The sequence below is a fragment of the Leptonychotes weddellii genome, chromosome 14, assembly GCF_054177405.1.
Source record: "Leptonychotes weddellii isolate Sample4059 chromosome 14, ASM5417740v2, whole genome shotgun sequence".
NCBI classification, from domain to species: domain Eukaryota; kingdom Metazoa; phylum Chordata; class Mammalia; order Carnivora; family Phocidae; genus Leptonychotes; species Leptonychotes weddellii.
This window is the reverse complement of record NC_138382.1, coordinates 11,943,396-11,960,369: the sequence shown is the minus strand read 5'-3', so window position 1 is coordinate 11,960,369 and position 16,974 is coordinate 11,943,396. Positions and strand designations below refer to the sequence as shown.

Here is a 16,974-nt window from a genome sequence, read left to right as displayed (position 1 = left end):
AGGTAAGAAGCTTTTTTTTTTTTAAAGGATTTTATTTTTAAGTAATCTGTGTACCCAGTGTGGGGCTTGAATTTACAACCCTGATATCAGGAGTTCCATGTTCTACCAACTGAACCAGCTAGGCACCACAGTAAACAGCTTTATTAAGATGTAATCAGGGGCACCTGGGTGTCTCAGTGTTTAGGCATCTGCCTTTGGCTCAGGTCATGATCCCAGGGTCCTAGACTTTACTGATTTTCCTTTTCTAGACTTTTCATATAAATGGAATCATACAATAAGTGATCTTTAGTGATTGCCGTTCACATGGTATAAGTTTTTCAAGATTCATCTACTTTATACCATGCATCAGTACTTCGGGGTTTTTTTAATGACTGAATAATGTTCCATTATGTGGATATACCACATTTTGTTTACCCATTCATCACTTAATGGACATTTGAATGGTGTCTACCTTCTGGCTATTATGAATTATGCCACTGTGAATATTCATGTACAAGTTTTTGTGTGGACATAGGTTTTCATTTTTCTTGTATATGTACATAGGAGTGGAATTGCTTGGTCAAATGTTAACACTCTATGTTTAAACTTTTTAAGGAACTGCCAACTGTTTTCCAAATTAATTGCTCCATTTTACTTCCCACCAACAGTGTATAAAGGTTCCAGTTTCTCCAAATCCTTGTCAATTTTGGTCTTACCTATCTTTTTAATTATAGCCATCCTAGCAGGTATGAAGTGGTATTGTTGTGGTTTTCATTTGCATTTCCTTAATACTTAATGATATTGAACATCTTTTCACATACTTTTTAGCCATTTGTAGCTCTTCTTTGGAGAAATGTCAAATCTTTTGTCCATTTTTTTAATTGGGTTGGGTTTTTTGTTCTTTTATGTTACTCAAGAATTTAATTCATATCCTCAAACATACTTGGTTTTTTGGGGTTTTTTATTTTAATTTTTAAAACTATGTATGTCTGTCTTCTTTTTCATTTAGTATTTTGGTTTTTTGCCTATCTCTGTTCGTCAGTCTTCTGTGGGTACTCTTTCCACAAAACAGTGGTTATGAGTTCAGGCTCCAGAGTCATTCTGCCACACATAACAGTTCTGTCACTTACCCAGCTGTGTGACCGTTGTTAGGTTACATAACTACTCTCTGCCTCTGTTTCCTCAAATGGAAAATGGGTGAATTGATAGTCCCTATTTCAGAAGGTTGTTGAAAGGATTAAATGAGTTACCTAAGAGTCAGTTTTGGGATCTGTTGATACTGGTTTTTGTTCTCTATTTTGTTGATATCTGCCCTTAATTATTTCTTTATGTTTGTACTCCTTGAGTTTAACACACTGACAAATAGTCAAAGCTGGACATTTATAATGAATAACTATAACTACTTAAGGTGTATCCTAGAATCTATAATTTTATGGTGGTTATATCTGACTCATTAATAGTCATATTTTTCTTCCATGTCTTAAGTTTATCAATATTAATACCATTCTGAACAAGGCAAGTAACCAGTGCCTGCACACAGCGCATTTTTCACTTAAATCCCTAACTCTTCTTCCAATTCTGTTTATATTCGTATTCCCCAAAGTCTTGATTTTGGATTGTTTGGGGATATACTTTGCTGCTTTTTTTTTCCTCCATTGCTTGCTTTAAAACAAAACATTATATTAACTTTTCTTTATCATATGTGAGATATTCGTAGAATTCTCTTGGATTTATTTTCGTCCTTGCTGGAGTTCCTCAAAGAGGGTCTCGGTTTTAGGGGCGCCTGGGTGGCTCAGTCGTTAAGCGTCTGCCTTCGGCTCAGGTCATGATCTCAGGGTTCTGGGATAGAGCCCCACATCGGGCTCCCTTGCTCCGCAGGAAGCCTGCTTCTCCCTCTCCCACTCCCACTGCTTGTGTTCCCTCTCTCACTGGGTCTTTCTCTGTCAAATAAATAAATAAAATCTTTAAAAAAAAAAAAAAGAGGGTCTCGGTTTGGTAAGCCTTCCGAGTTTTAGTATGCCTGCAGCTAAATTTATTTTATCCCTATAATGTTATTTTATCTCTGTGTTGAAAGTTTTGGGCTTTTTTCTTTCTCACTTTAAAACTCTCTCTCCAGTATCTTCTTGTTTCTAGTGTTGGTTTTAAAAAGTCAGATGTTCATCTTGTTCTTGTTCCTTTGTAGGCAGTCATTCTTTCTAGAAACTTTCACATTGGGGCACCTGGGTGGCTCAGTCAGTTAAGCGTCTGCCTTCGGCTCAGGTCATGATCCCAGGGTCCTGGGATCGAGCCCCGCATCAGGCTCCCTGCTCCGCGGGAAGCCTGCTTCTCCCTCTGCCACTCCCCCTGCTTGTGTTCCCTCTCTCGCTGTGTCTCTCTCTGTCAAATAAATAAAATCTTAAAAAAAAAAAAAAAAACTTTCACATTTTTGTTTCTGGCAATCTTAATATTTACTATAATTTGTCTAGCCTGTGAGAATTTTCTTAAATACCTGTTTGGCACTCTGAGCAATTTCAGGCTGAATTTTTTCTTTAATTCTGAGAAATTCTTAGATTATTGATACTGGTATTTCTACTTCTATTTTCCTTAAATTTTCTTTTATGTTTTCTCTGTTGTCATCCCTTCCATCCTGAAAAATTCCCTGTTTTGAAATTCTTGGATCTTTCAGCTCACTAATACATTCTTCAGTTATTGATTCTTGTACCCAATCCATCAGGTTCTTTGTTTTAGATACTGATTTCTCTGTATCAGGGATTCCACTTGGATTTTTCTGTATGACATTTTTCCATTACATCTTTAAGTATTCTCTTTTTTAAAACTGGTTTATTATAATTCACTTTTTTTTTTTAAAGATTTTGTTTTTAAGGAGTACCTGGGTGGCTCAGTCTGTTAAGCATCTGCCTCTGGCTCAGGTCATGATCCCAGGGTCCTGGGATCAAGTCCCACATCCAGCTCCTTGCTGAGCAGGGAGCCTGCTTCTCCGTCTCTCTCTGCCGCTCCCCCTGCTTGTTGTGCTCTCTCTCTCTGACAAATAAAATCTAAAAAAAAAAAAACAGTAAAAAGATTTTGTTTTTAAGTATCATCTCTACACCCAATGTGAGGCTTGAATTTACATGTAAACCTGAGATCAAGAGTCACATGCTACACTGACTAAGCCAGCCTGGCGCCTCTATTTTAAATCCTTGTTTTGTCTGGTCCAAAAATTCTGCTCTAAATTAAATAATTTATCTGTCTTTTGCTGTTGTGTACTTTCAGATGTTTATCATTTTCCCCCTACAATTATTCACTGCCTTGTCTCTTCAAGATTTTGTTAGCCAAGAAATAACTGATAAATGATATATTTTTATTCAGATGAATTTTATATAAAACAAATGGGACTTAAAATTACCCACATTTAACAAGATATTTCAATGTTTTTTTAAATTTCAAGAATAAATTTTTTTCCTCAATAACTTGTTTAGCTCTCATGTTACTAAAACTTAGGTTTATTTATGTATACTTTTTTTTTAAGCAAGTCTAGGTTGCTGTCCTGTACCATATGCCTCTTATTAGAAAAGTGATAATTTGCAAGTTTTTATTATTAAATGGACACCAGTTACCTGGTTTAGGGCTGTGGAGGTGGGAATAATCTCTTCCACTGACATTAAGAAGGTCAGGTTGTTGGGCGCGTGGGTGGCTCAGTCCTTAAGCGTCTGCTCCTCGTCTCATGTGTACACGTGCACTCTCTCTCTCTCAAATAAAATCTTAAAAAAAAAAAAAAAGGTCAGGTTGTCCTTTCATTAGACTAGATCCTGGCACTGTACCTTTTCTCCTTCTGCTTCTCTCTTTTGGTGTTCATCCCCAGAAGCAACTGTGCAGTTTTACATATATTCAGTCAGCCAGATTTATTTTTAAATTACTTTATTATCATATATAAAAGTCTTCATGTTCGGGGCACCTGGGTGGCTCTGTCGGTTAAACGGCTGCCTTCAGCTCAGGTCATGATCCCAGGGTCCTGGGATCGAGCCCCGCATTGGGCTCCCTGTTCAGCGGAGAGCCTGCTTCTCCCTCTCCCTCTGCCTGCCTCTCTGCCTACTTGTGCTCTCTATCTCTCTGTCAAATAAATAAATAAAATCTTTAAAAAAAAAAAAAAAGTCTTCATGTTCAAGAGGTAAATTATAGGAACATAAAGCTACGTACAGCTTACTTATTATCAACCAAGCTTTTAATAGACTCTCAAGGGTCAGCAGTTGCTGGTTGTAAGGTAATTGGAAGCAAGAAAGAGCTGTAGACAGATTATTAAACAGATAGCATTGATAATACTGTGCCTTATAACTCATCTTTTTTTTTCTAGGTCATCTCCTTCCCTTAAACTAACCCTTAGAACTTTCTTTCCTGCCATCCTCTTCGCCAGGTCCTATATCCTCATGACCAGGATAATAAATCTGTAGCCAAATCCTGTAGTAGACATCACTAATTTATGACCTGTTCTTTGCCTGCCAAGCCTTGTGTATGCCCTTAGAATCCTTCTCAGTACAGTATTTCACAGAGCCAGTTAGAGTTACCACTAAAGATGACACTTCATTGTCACTTCTGTTTTATCAGTCTCTTTTTCCAACTAGACTATGACATTAACTTATTCATGCTATATTTTTTTGAAGGTTGAAAAGGAATAAAGGTAGAATAGCAAGCAAAGGCGTTTCCTAATATCCAAAAGACACTTTCTTCCCTTCTCTTACTCTTTTAAATCCTTTTATATCACTCCTATGTTGTTTCTCTAGCTGTGTGTGTTTTTCCTTCTTTCTACCTAATTTGTTTACACTGGGAAATTAGTACATGTCTGTTGAGCACATGGACTAGATTTTGGGAAATCAATACATTTGTATTGAGCATATGAACAAGATTTTGATTCTGTAGTGAGTGAAAAGGACATTTCTTTCCACATAATCTCACTTCTTTAGTCTCCTGAGGTGATTTCTTCTCATATATAATTACATTTGGTATAATGGTATGATGTATATTTTTTTCCATCCTCCTGTTTAGATTTTTTTTGTAGAAAATCAGGTGCCACCAAATCTCTAGCAGGTGTTTGTTTTGAATGCCTTCTTCCTGGAACTAAGCAGTCATCACCTACTGCTAATAAAAAGGGATAGGAATTTGAGAAAGGGCAAGATAAAAAGAAATGCTAGTAGGGCAAACAAGTATTACTCTCGTTTTGTTCCTGACTTAATATCAACTAAGTACTTTAAAAATATTAATGAAAAAGACAGGAGAGAGTAGACCATCCTTAAGTGTGCCCTCTGTATGGCCATTGCTGTAGTATATGTCCTAACTACATCATTGTGTTTGTTCTTCACAACCAGACATTGACCTCATCTGCTTAGGAAGACAATGAGGGTCGAAAAGGTAAACAATTTGCCCAAGGGAAACAGCTAGTAAGTGGTAGAGTTGGGATTCCACCCCAGCTATCTCTGACTTAAAACCTTATACACACTCCTTCCCTTGTAACCATATAGGAAATTTTAGCCGATTTTTATACTTTTTTTGTATCTTTCATATTGTAGCCTTTTTAATTTGGGCAATAATTATATATACACATATATTTTAATGTTTTATAGGTTATTTGAGCCACTGGCTAAAATGATAGGCTTCCGAGACAAATCGTTTTCTGAGCCTTTGAGGCAGTGTAGCCCACAGATGTAGGACAGTGGTTGAGCCTGTTGTCAAATCCTGGCTCCACTGCTGCCCCACACTGTGCAAGTTTCTGGTCTCAGATCAACCAGGGTTGTTTTGAGGATTAAATGTGGTAATACACATAGAATACCTAGCACAATGCCTGACAAATAGCAAGCATTTCATTCATGAAAATGAACAATGTATATGGTATCATTATATATTTACTGTATCGTGTTAAATACCTACCTTTCCATGAGATTCTGAGAATTTTCACTGACTTAACCCAGAAATTACACACTACTCTAAAGATATTTCATACCTCTTATGCTGTTATCTATGGAGCAATAACAGATACTGCCTTTACTCTTCATGTTCGTTTTCATATTTTGGTTAAATATTACATAATCACTACTATTTGAAACGTCCTGTAATAGTTGAGTATCTCCTGGTCAGGAATATTTGCCTCACCAGAGGATTTAAATTATATCTAGAATGATGTCAAAAATCTGTTTAGGCAAAGGATACTTGAAATAATATCAGTCGACACTGAGCAGCAGTAGAATTTACCACTGCCTTTGTTTTTGAGCTTCTATTCTATGAAAATACAGAATCCATATTCAATAATTAAAACATTTGCTATCTCCTTTTCTTTTTCAGAAAATGAATAATCTTTCATTTAGTGAGCTATGTTGCCTCTTCTGCTGTCCGCCTTGCCCTGGGAAAATTGCTTCAAAATTAGCATTTTTGCCACCTGATCCTACTTATACCTTGATGTGTGATGAAAGTGGAAGCCGCTGGACTTTACATCTGTCAGAACGAGCAGACTGGCAATATTCTTCTAGAGAAAAAGATGCTATTGAGTGTTTCATGACTAGAACCAGTAAAGGCAACAGAATTGCCTGCATGTTTGTGCGTTGTTCACCCAATGCCAAATATACTTTACTCTTCTCACATGGAAATGCTGTTGATCTTGGTCAGATGAGCAGCTTTTACATAGGACTGGGATCACGGATTAATTGTAATATATTCTCATATGATTATTCTGGATATGGCGCAAGTTCCGGGAAACCAACAGAGAAGAACCTCTATGCAGATATCGAAGCTGCTTGGCTTGCTCTTAGGACAAGGTAAATCATAATTGGGAATTATTTTGCACATCTATTATGATGGTTGACTAAAATTGTCTTATATAAAAAAAGGAAGTAGTTTTTATAACACATGTTTTGAAGTACTTAATAGACATTATATTTACCAATATATACCTATTAAGACTTAAGCTCTTAGATTGTAATTTTAAATTTTTAAAAGTAGCGTAGTTTTTTTTTTTTCCAAGTGATTTTTTTTTTTTTTTTTTTTTTTAAGATTTTATAAGCGTCTGCCTTTAGCTCAGGTCATGATCCCAGGGTCCTGGGATCGAGCCCTGCATCTGGGCTCCCTGCTCGGCGGGGAGCCTGCTTCTCCCTGTCCCACTCCCCCTGCTTGTGTGCCCTCTCTCGCTGTGTCTCTCTCTCTCAAAATAAATAAATAAAATCTTTAAAAAAAAAAGATTTATTTATTTGAGAGAGAGAGTGAGAGAGAGCACAAGCAGGGAGAGAGCGAGAAGCAGGCCTCCTGTGAACAGGGAGCCGGATGTGGGGCTCGATCTCAGGACCCTGGGATAGTGACCTGAGCCAAAGGCAGACGCTTAACTGACTGAGCCACCCAAGCACCCCAAAATAGCATAGTTTTTAAGACAGATCTCATTTGTGTCTGTTAGTGCATGTGTGTGATTTTCTTTAAAATGTAAGCCGATGAGAAATATTTGGTTTTATAAACGTGTGGAGTGTGATGTTGCAACTTTGAATAAACAAGGGAATGAGAGATAACCATGACTTAGCTAATGATTTACTTATTCTGTCATTAAGAGTATAAGAGACTGGATTGTTTTTGTTAAAATCATAAGCCAGGGTTTGCATTATTTTATGTAATCTCTTAGAAGTATGACTTACAGATATTTTATTGGAACTATTTTTAAAGCATTCTATAAAAGTGAGATTTTTTACTTTGCATTCTGGACTAAAAAAATTTGGAGAGATGATCTCACACAAAAAAAGGTAATTTTATGATAAATCATTTAAGCAAATTCTCTTACCATGTCAGTTATTCTTTGGTTATAACAATATATTTTTGAGAACTAGAAATTGCTTTAATCTTTCCTACTCACCAATATTGTAAAATATTTCAGTTTTGTAGATTTCAGGGTTTTTTTCATCAGATGGTTCATGTACAATAAAGATAGCTTAGTTCAAGTTATTCCTCATATTGTCCACTGATAAGCTGCCTGATTTCCAAAGTATTTTAGACTAAAGCTTAAAGGACTTAAAAATTTTATCATTTCTAATTTAATGTTTAAATATTAATGGTTTCAGGGGCGCCTGGGTGACTCAGATGAGCCTTCGGCTCAGGTCATGATCTCAGGGTCCTGGGATCAAGTCCTGCATCAGGCTCCTTGCTTAACAGGGAGCCTGCTTCTCCCTGTGCCTGCCACTCCCCCTGCTTGTACTCTCTCTCTTTCTCTGGCAAATAAATAAATAAAATCTTTTAAATAAATAAATAAATATTGATGGTTTCAGTTAGAACCTCCACAATTTTGTTAATAGGCATAACCTTTTTTAGAAAATACTTTTAAAAGTATTTACTTCTATAAGATATATAATAAAACTATATTCTCATTGCAAAGTTTCATATAGAGGGGATTCTTAAATCACTTGAAATGATATGAAAACATACCTGATGAGTTAAAAAAAATGGTATTATAAGAAGTAGGTAACGAGTGGGGGGGGGGCAGGGAATGGTAAAAATTTGTAAACTTAAAAACTGCCTTAAATGACCAGAGTCAAAATCTGCTTCGGATATAATGGTATCAGTCCCCTCGGTCCTACAAACAAAAATAAATGAGTTCCCACTTTCCAGACTCAGCCAATTGAATATAGTATAGTACCTGTCAGGAAAATATGATAATAAATATTTTTAATGACATTTATTGAGATACAACTCACTCTTTTAAAGTATAACTTCAGTGGATTGTGACAGTTTTTAAGGGTGCTAAGTAATAGCAGATAGCCTTCATTATTAATGCTTCTCATAACATGAAAAGATAACTTTATTCAGCCAGAACATATTAGTATCCAATTCAGTGTTCAAAGTTTATGTTAAAAAAAAAAAAAAAAATCCACTCTTGTAGGTGGTTAACTTTTCCTTTTTTTTTTTTTTTTAATTTTTATTTATTTGACAGAGACAGACACAGCGAGAGAGGGAGGGAACACAAGCAGGGGGAGTGGGAGAGGGAGAAGCAGGTTTCCCGCGGAGCACGGAGCTCAAATGTGGGGCTCCATCCCAGGACCCTGAGATCATGACCCGAGCCGAAGGCAGTCACTTAATGACTGAGTCACCCAGGCGCCCGGTTAACTTTTTCCTATTTTTCCTCTTGTCTGATGTCAATTTGAAGGAAACTTTATAAAATAATTTCTAGTCTTGACTTAATTCATCTTTTTAAACATAGTTAATGGCCACACATACTTGATGAATGAGGAACAAGGGCAGAATAGATGAATTTCAAAATAGTACAACAGTCTTTGAGCTCATTATCTGTGTGCTATAATGAAAAAGTCACTGGACTGGGAGTCAGGGTACCTGGATTCTAATTATAGGTCTGCCACTGACTTACTCTGACTTTGACCATCTGCTTCATAAGCAGCTGAACTAGATTAGGTGGTCTTTAAAGTCCTTTCTAAGTTGTACTGTTCTGAAATTCTGTTACTAACACTTTGAGTTCTCTGATGCTAAATTGGCATCTGCTTCTACTCTGGAGCCTTGCCATTGCTAACATTAGCCTAAAACCCATAGTCGCCACCAACAGTGCTGCTACTCAGCTAACAGCAACCATACAGCCTCAAGAGTTAATGCTGATGCTGCAGATGTTCATTTTTGTAACTTCTTCACTCCTATGAAGAATTAGTCAGGTCTTTGTAAAGAAAAAGACTTTTTTCAATTTACTTACATTTAGAGTTAGTCTGGAGTAGATGGAACCCAACCTCTGGGGCATATCTAAATGCTTATGTAGGAATGATTGGAAGAAATTATGGGGAAGTATGTCACTACCCGGACAGTTCAAAGAGCCCTGGGCCCCTGGAAAGGGCCAGAGGGAGCACATGGGGTTTGTCTTGCAATTTTTTCATGTTTAGATACTTGGAAAGCTCCATTACCTTTTCAAAAGACCGGATGCTGTTGTGCAAATGGCTGTTAGCATCCAGAAGTGACTGCTCTCAGGCTTCTAAAGTGGAAAAGCGTATTTGATCTTACTCTAACCCTTAACCCCACATTCGTTAGCTCCTATAGCACTTCATTTCTACTTGCAGTAGTTTACAGTTGGGACAGTTATACCATAGACAAGTAACAATGCTTGGAACATAGATTATATTTGATATATTTGAGGCAATGAGTTGACATATTTAAATCTGCAACATTTTTAAGGGTTAGGTAAAGGCAGTACTTGAGATTTTAGCATGAAGTTCATAATTAACTGAATCATAAGGCATTTGAAAGTCTCTTCAATATGTTTATCTTTCCAATCATTAGTCCATAGTAAAGGCAACTTTCAAGAAAAATAGTAATTTGCTTTCAGCTAAAATATATATATTGTTTTATTCATTCCATACAGTAACCATATGTGTAGCACTTTTCATCACTATGACCAACTTCAAAAAATAAAGTGAGCCACTTTTTTTTTTTCTAAATATTTTTTTTTTTTAAGATTTTATTTATTTATTTGAGAGAGAGAGAATGAGAGACAGAGAGCATGAGAGGGAGGAGGGTCAGAGGGAGAAGCAGACCCCCTGCCGAGCAGGGAGCCCGATGTGGGACTCGATCCCGGGACTCCAGGATCATGACCTGAGCCGAAGGCAGTCGCTTAACCAACTGAGCCACCCAGGCGCCCTAAAATGAGCCACTTTTGATGTCTAGACAACGAACTTTTGTTACTTTGAATGGAAAATAAGGCAGTTAATGTCTATTAAACATCAATCTATTAAAAATAATTGGAAAAAACTGATGTAATATGTTCAGGATTTAGCCAACAGTATGCTACGTTGAATTGCATAAATGATTTAATGAATTCATTTAAGTTTGAAGTTTTAAAAGACCTCAGCATTTATTTTTCCAAAAGATGAAACAGATGAAATAAGCTAAGAATATAGATTTTATTGTAGCATTAAATATGATAATGATGGCTATGAAATATATTTTAAGTATAAAGTTGACATTGTCTCATTCTAAGTCATTCTATTATAAGATTAAGTCCTTAGAAAATGACTGACTGTAGGGCGCCTGGGTGGCTCAGTCGGTTAAGCATCTGCCTTTGGCTCAGCTCCTGATCCCAGGGTCCTGCTCGGTGGGGAGCCTGCTTCTCCCTCTGCCCCTCACCCCTCTCGTGCTCTCTCACTCTCCCTCTCTCAAATAAATGAATAAAATCTTTAAAAAAGAAAATGATTGAATATTTCATATCAGTCCAATTCTCCACTTTTTTTTTTAATTTCTGAACTTTGTAGATATGGCATTCGCCCTGAAAATGTGATTATATATGGCCAAAGTATAGGGACAGTACCATCTGTGGATCTTGCTGCTCGGTATGAGAGTGCTGCTGTTATTCTTCATTCTCCTTTGACTTCGGGAATGCGTGTTGCTTTTCCTGATACCAAGAAGACCTACTGTTTTGATGCATTCCCAAAGTAAGTATCAATATTCAAAATCGTTTAATTCAAAGAAATTTTTAAGGGCATTTTTTTTCATCACTTAAGGTATTCATAATACAACTCATTCAGCCATGAACTTCTGTTGTATATGTATTATAGAAATTGTGAAAAATTAATTTTTGAAAAGGGTAGTGGCAGGACCCTAGTCAGGAGGCTGAAATATTTGAACAGTAATAATCCTGATGAAAAGAGCTGAGGGCCTTATACCCTAGAGAGTAGCACTAACTAGTAGTATTAGAGATAAGAGAATGAATTTGAGAAATGAAATTGATAGAACTGAGTGTCAAAGTGAATAGAAGATGCTAAACAAAAGAACTTGAATGTAATTCCTAGGGTTCTGACTTGAGCTGCTAATGAATAATGGTACCATTCAGTGAGATAGAATATTGGAGGAGAGGAAGAGTAAAGGGAAAATGAGACATGTGCATGAATATTAGTGAATGGCATCTGATGATAGCTGATTTACAAAAGAAGTGAATTGCAAAAAAATTCTGTCTTAAATTAACTTGAATGTATTGCCACCACAAAATCTGCAAACAGTTTTATTCAAATTTGAAAGGAGGACTACTTCTCAAGACAAGATGAAAGTTCCTCTAGCTCCTCTTCATAATTGGAAAAAACTGATGGCCCATTTTTCTCAAAAGGAGAAGGCAAGCAGTGAGAAGCTGGCAAATTTCAGTCTTATTTCTTTTCCCCAATTGGCAGCCATACAAAGAATTTTTTGTGAATGATAGGTGGGCCAAAGGCCAGAGTCATCACTTGCTTTTTTATAAAAACAACAAGGGTCATTTCAAAAGCAAATTTTTTCATCATTAGCCAGTAAGGCATCACTTTTGTAGGGAAGCTAATGGTGGGAGTATATGAGCAGGCTGTGGGAGGTTTTTTGTTTTTACATTAATTTGGGGTTTGTTTTATGTTATAGATAATGGTATATTGGAAGGTATGTGCATTATACTGCTTCTAATGGAAAACTAAGAATGATGGAGTATTTGGGGAAATGGGGTAATGCTTTTGCCACCCTGTATCTCTGTCCAGCTTCCTCTTTCATTTCTGCTACGCCAACAAAGAGAGCAGCACTTAACTTCAAATTGTTTGAAAAAGAACATAAATCTCTTTTTATTTGTTATAATTCCTTTATTACCGAACATTTTTTTTTATTATGTTAGTCACCATACAGTACATCATTAGTTTTTGATGTAGTGTTCCATGATTCATTGTTTGCGTATAACACCCAGTGCCCCATGTAATACATGCCCTCCTTAATACTCATCACCGGGCTATCCCATCCCCCCACCCCCTCCCCTCTAAAACCCTCCGTTTATTTCTCGGGAGTCCATAGACTGTTGAACATTTGATAGCAAATAATATACCCAAGCGTTTTTCCTTACCAAGTGTAGCCTTGAATTATTCCATTGATTTCCTTTTTCACGATTGTATCCTCATTTTATAATGCCTTCTTTCTCTCTGGAAAGATTTATTTTTTTTTTAAGTGTTAAAATTCGTTTATAAGGTCTCTTTGTATAGTTTATGTCTCCTTCAAGTTGCCTTTTTAAAATTGTTTTGATCTGTCTGATACTTAAAGTGTTCTCTGATGTCTGATAATTCTTGGTTGTCTCTTCATATGTAAAAGTGAGAAACTAAATTGCTGATCTGAAGCAGGTGGTTAAGTCTTGTTGCGTGTGAGCTTCACTATACAGTGATCTGGCCAAACAGTTACTTGGGGATCCTATCCTGTGTCATTATTTCTGTATCTTTCCTCTTAAGGTGTATATAGTCTCCACCAAGGAGTCTTTCTAAAAGTCCTCCCTGGAGGAGTGAAGGCCTGGCTGCCAGCATTCTGGGAACTCAGTACAGAAAATGGGTTCATAGCAGCAGTATGTGTGTTTACCTCTTGCCTTAAACTGTGCCTCGCAATTCCCTGGTCCATAAAACCTTCAGTTTGGGGTAGAGTGCAGCTACCAATCTACAAAAAGAGGGGGAAAGAACCTAAAGGAGAGGGACTTCATTCTTAAACAGACTTTGAACAAATTCTATAGATTCCTCTATCACCTGCCTTCATCCCCATGTCAATTCCTAGCCTCCTGGGGTATCCCATGGTATAAATTGGATTGTTTCTTCACTTTACCTTCTATCCCCTTAAAATTGGCTTTTCCCTACACTTTTAATCTCTTATCCCACACATTTATCTGCTTTCCAGCTCCAAAATTTTATGTTTATTGCATTCTTCCTATTTTTGTGAGTTGATAACCCAAAATAAAAACAAAAAACATTTTGCTGTCATTTTAGTAGATTAAAGGAGAGAAAAAATGAGTGCAGAGAGGTATAAAGTTAGCACATACTTGAATACTCCTTAGTTTCCTCCTCTCCTTCCAACCTACGTTTCTCTGTGCTAAACATTGTAGAAAGGTGCAGTAGGTTGACAGTAACGAATGATTCCCTCGAAACAGAAGTGCATGAAGTTAGCTTCCTCAGGTAATCTTAAAATAAAAGGAGTATGTAAAGTGACTTTTAAATCTTATTTGAAATCCAAGAGGTATCCGTTTCTTCTGGGTTAATTCAAAGACCATTCTGATATTTGAATGATCTTTGGGATATCGCAAGAAAATTTGTTTTTACGTTCCTTTTCGTAGCTAATTCATTGACTTTCTACACCCTTCTCTTTTCTTACAGCATTGACAAAATCTCTAAGATAACCTCCCCAGTATTAATAATTCATGGGACTGAAGATGAAGTCATTGACTTTTCACATGGCCTCGCACTGTTTGAGCGCTGCCAAAGACCTGTGGAGCCTCTGTGGGTTGAAGGGGCAGGTCACAATGATGTGGAACTTTATGGACAGTACCTTGAAAGGTTGAAACAGTTTGTGTCACAGGAACTGGTAAATTTGTAAAATATTCTGTAAATTTGCAGACTGGGTTTTCTTTTCTTGCTGAACTGCACTCTTTGGTAAATAACATAAAACCTGAAGGTTTTGTTTGCAAATCATGTCAGTTGCCTTCATAAATGTACAGGTAATGATTTGTTAACAGACTTAATGAAGGTTTTTATTACCAGAACTAGAAACTGGAAATAACAGTATCATGCAGTCAGGCTGTGTAATTTATATTTTTTCTGTGAATTTTTTTTTAAACATCAAAATGAGTACTGTATGAAATTTTAATTCTGTAAAATCAAATGCTGTAAAAGTATTGCCAAATGCTTTTGCATATCAAACAAATTTATAGATATTTTTAAAACATCTCAATGTACTAAATCTTATCCAGGTATACAAATGTAATATTCTTTCAATAAAAAGCTGTATATCTAAAGCAATTCAAGTACTCATAATAGAATAGACTGTATGAAAACGTGCAAGTTCACTAGAGATGACCTAAACCCTGTTGTACAGGGATTGAGGTTTAAACAGTTATTTTATTGTAAAATACATTGAATTTTCTGTATTCCCTGGTTATCATACATTTTCTCCTTTGAAAAAAAAAATGATGTAAGTCTTAATTTTTATACCATCTATTAATTTACCAACTAGTTACCTGTAAATGAGAAGTCATGATAGCACTGAATTTTAACTAGTTCTGACTTATAGGTTTGGTACTGTGAGGCAACTACTTAAAATTCTCATTTTTCTTATTTAAAAAGGCATTTAGAGCTTCAAGAAAGATTTTGTATGCAATGTTGTTTTAAATTTTGACTAATCTCATAGAATCACAGTACTCTTCATTATAAGAAAACATGAGAGTCCGTTAGATATTCTTCAAGACCACAAACAGGCTGGCTACTTGGTTGTTTTTCACCTTGGCTATTTTTAATAGGATCTGTTGTTTTAGATTACTATCTGAGAATTTCATGGATTCACTCGTGGATACAGGAGATAAGAGAACATTTAATTCATAACTTTTATATTAACCAATGTAGTAAAAAACAAAGCTCACACACAAAAACTAAGTTGCCTTTCCTTGATTGAATCCTGCCTGAATAAAACAATGAAAGTAAAATAAAAATAAAATTAACGGTATGTAGTCTAATTTGTACATGAATGAATATTGAAATAATACACACTGTGGATATATTTTAAGGCCTTATGTAGTTTTAATTGTTCTGCTTGTTCTGTGGTTATGTCTAAGACTATAGTATATGATTATCTTCAAAGTATATCAAGTATTGTGAATGCTTTGGTTCAGATGTGTCAAATTAACAGTAAAACAACAAATATACCACCCAGCTGTGCTTGTTTGCCTTCTTCCATGCTTCCCATCCCTTACCATAAAGACTGAAAACATTTACCATTCATCTTTGTAGAACATAGTTGTGTAGTTTTCTCAATTTTATCATCACTTCTTTTTTTGAAGAGGTTTCTTCCTTATCAAGATTGTTGTGGAGCCTGTACAATTCCTTTTTTTATACAACCTACACCCCAGAGTTCAGCTACGTGTTTTCTTTGATTACCTGTTAAATTTAAAATATTGATCATACTAATTCAGTATTCATTCATTCAACAAATATTTATTGAAATAATGTCTAAATCATGTAATACCCTATGCCAGATAAAGGTGGACATCGACCATGTCCTCATAGACTTCACAGTGTAACCAAGGAGACAGATACCTTATTGCACAAGTATTACTATTTGAGTAAGGCTGAGGGAGATTTGTAGCTTATTGTAACAGGTAAATTGTACTTTATGGAGGGGAACATGGGGAGAAGGGCAAGGAAGAGTTGCACAAAGAAGTGATATTTGATAGGAACTTTGAAGGATGACTAAACCTGATGGCCAAGGGAAATCATTGCTGGCTAAAGGGAACAGTATGTGGAAGCCTAGAGGAAGGACAGTGCATTTGAAGTGTAAAAAGCCTGGCCAGAAGTCAAAGGGAACAGATGACATAAAGATGAGCCTGGCAAATTAGTTAGGGGCACAATCCTACATGGTGTCATGGACCCTGATTATTATCCTCGATACAGTAGAAAGCCATTGATAGGAATATGATATTGCATTTATCAAGAGTTTATAGATTAAAAAAACCTGGATATTTTTAGTTTGCTAGAAATAACATGTGAGCCGGTTGTAATGGGCTATAATTTTAGGGTGTGGAAAAATTCATCATGGGGCAATAATCTCATACAAAGGATAAGTCGGACCACATCTGTAAATATTAATTTCAGGAAGCAATAAAAGGATATTCACAAATTAGAATAAATCCTGGAATGTTTTACCAAGTTGGAAAGAGTCCCACAAACTAAAACCAAAAGAGCAACTGGAGAATTATGTACCTAAGGAATGATACTTGAGAGGCATGTACAGTTTATTCTTTTTGACTCAGTACAACTAGGTGAAAGTTCCAAAATGGCAGGTTGGAGTTCAGTGTAAGAAAGAACCAACTGATTATTTGTCCATGACAGAAAGGGATTGCCTCCTAATGTTCGAAGAAGATCTTATCACTGGGAGAAGCAGAATGACATCTGCCACAGTGCTGCAGAAGAAATTCCAGATGTAAATGTGAAATTGAACTAGATGGACCATGTAATGTCCCCTTTAAGATTTTATCATCTATTCAGATTT

The 16,974-nt window shown here is 36.2% G+C and overlaps 1 protein-coding gene across 4 annotated transcripts in view; it reads left to right on the top strand.

Annotated features, from left to right (window-relative positions):
* The window catches only part of ABHD17B (abhydrolase domain containing 17B, depalmitoylase), a 36,074-nt gene extending 20,436 nt beyond the window's left edge, over positions 1-15,638 (top strand). For all 4 annotated transcript variants that reach the window (XM_081802843.1, XM_081802842.1, XM_006729503.3 and 1 more), the window contains 3 exons: positions 6,289-6,758; positions 11,217-11,396; positions 14,091-15,638. In XM_081802843.1, coding sequence (XP_081658969.1) covers positions 6,289-6,758; positions 11,217-11,396; positions 14,091-14,310 — 870 coding nt within the window. In that variant the 3' untranslated portion in view covers positions 14,311-15,638. The remainder of the gene's footprint in view (positions 1-6,288; positions 6,759-11,216; positions 11,397-14,090) is intronic.
* The last annotated feature ends 1,336 nt before the right edge of the window (positions 15,639-16,974 follow it).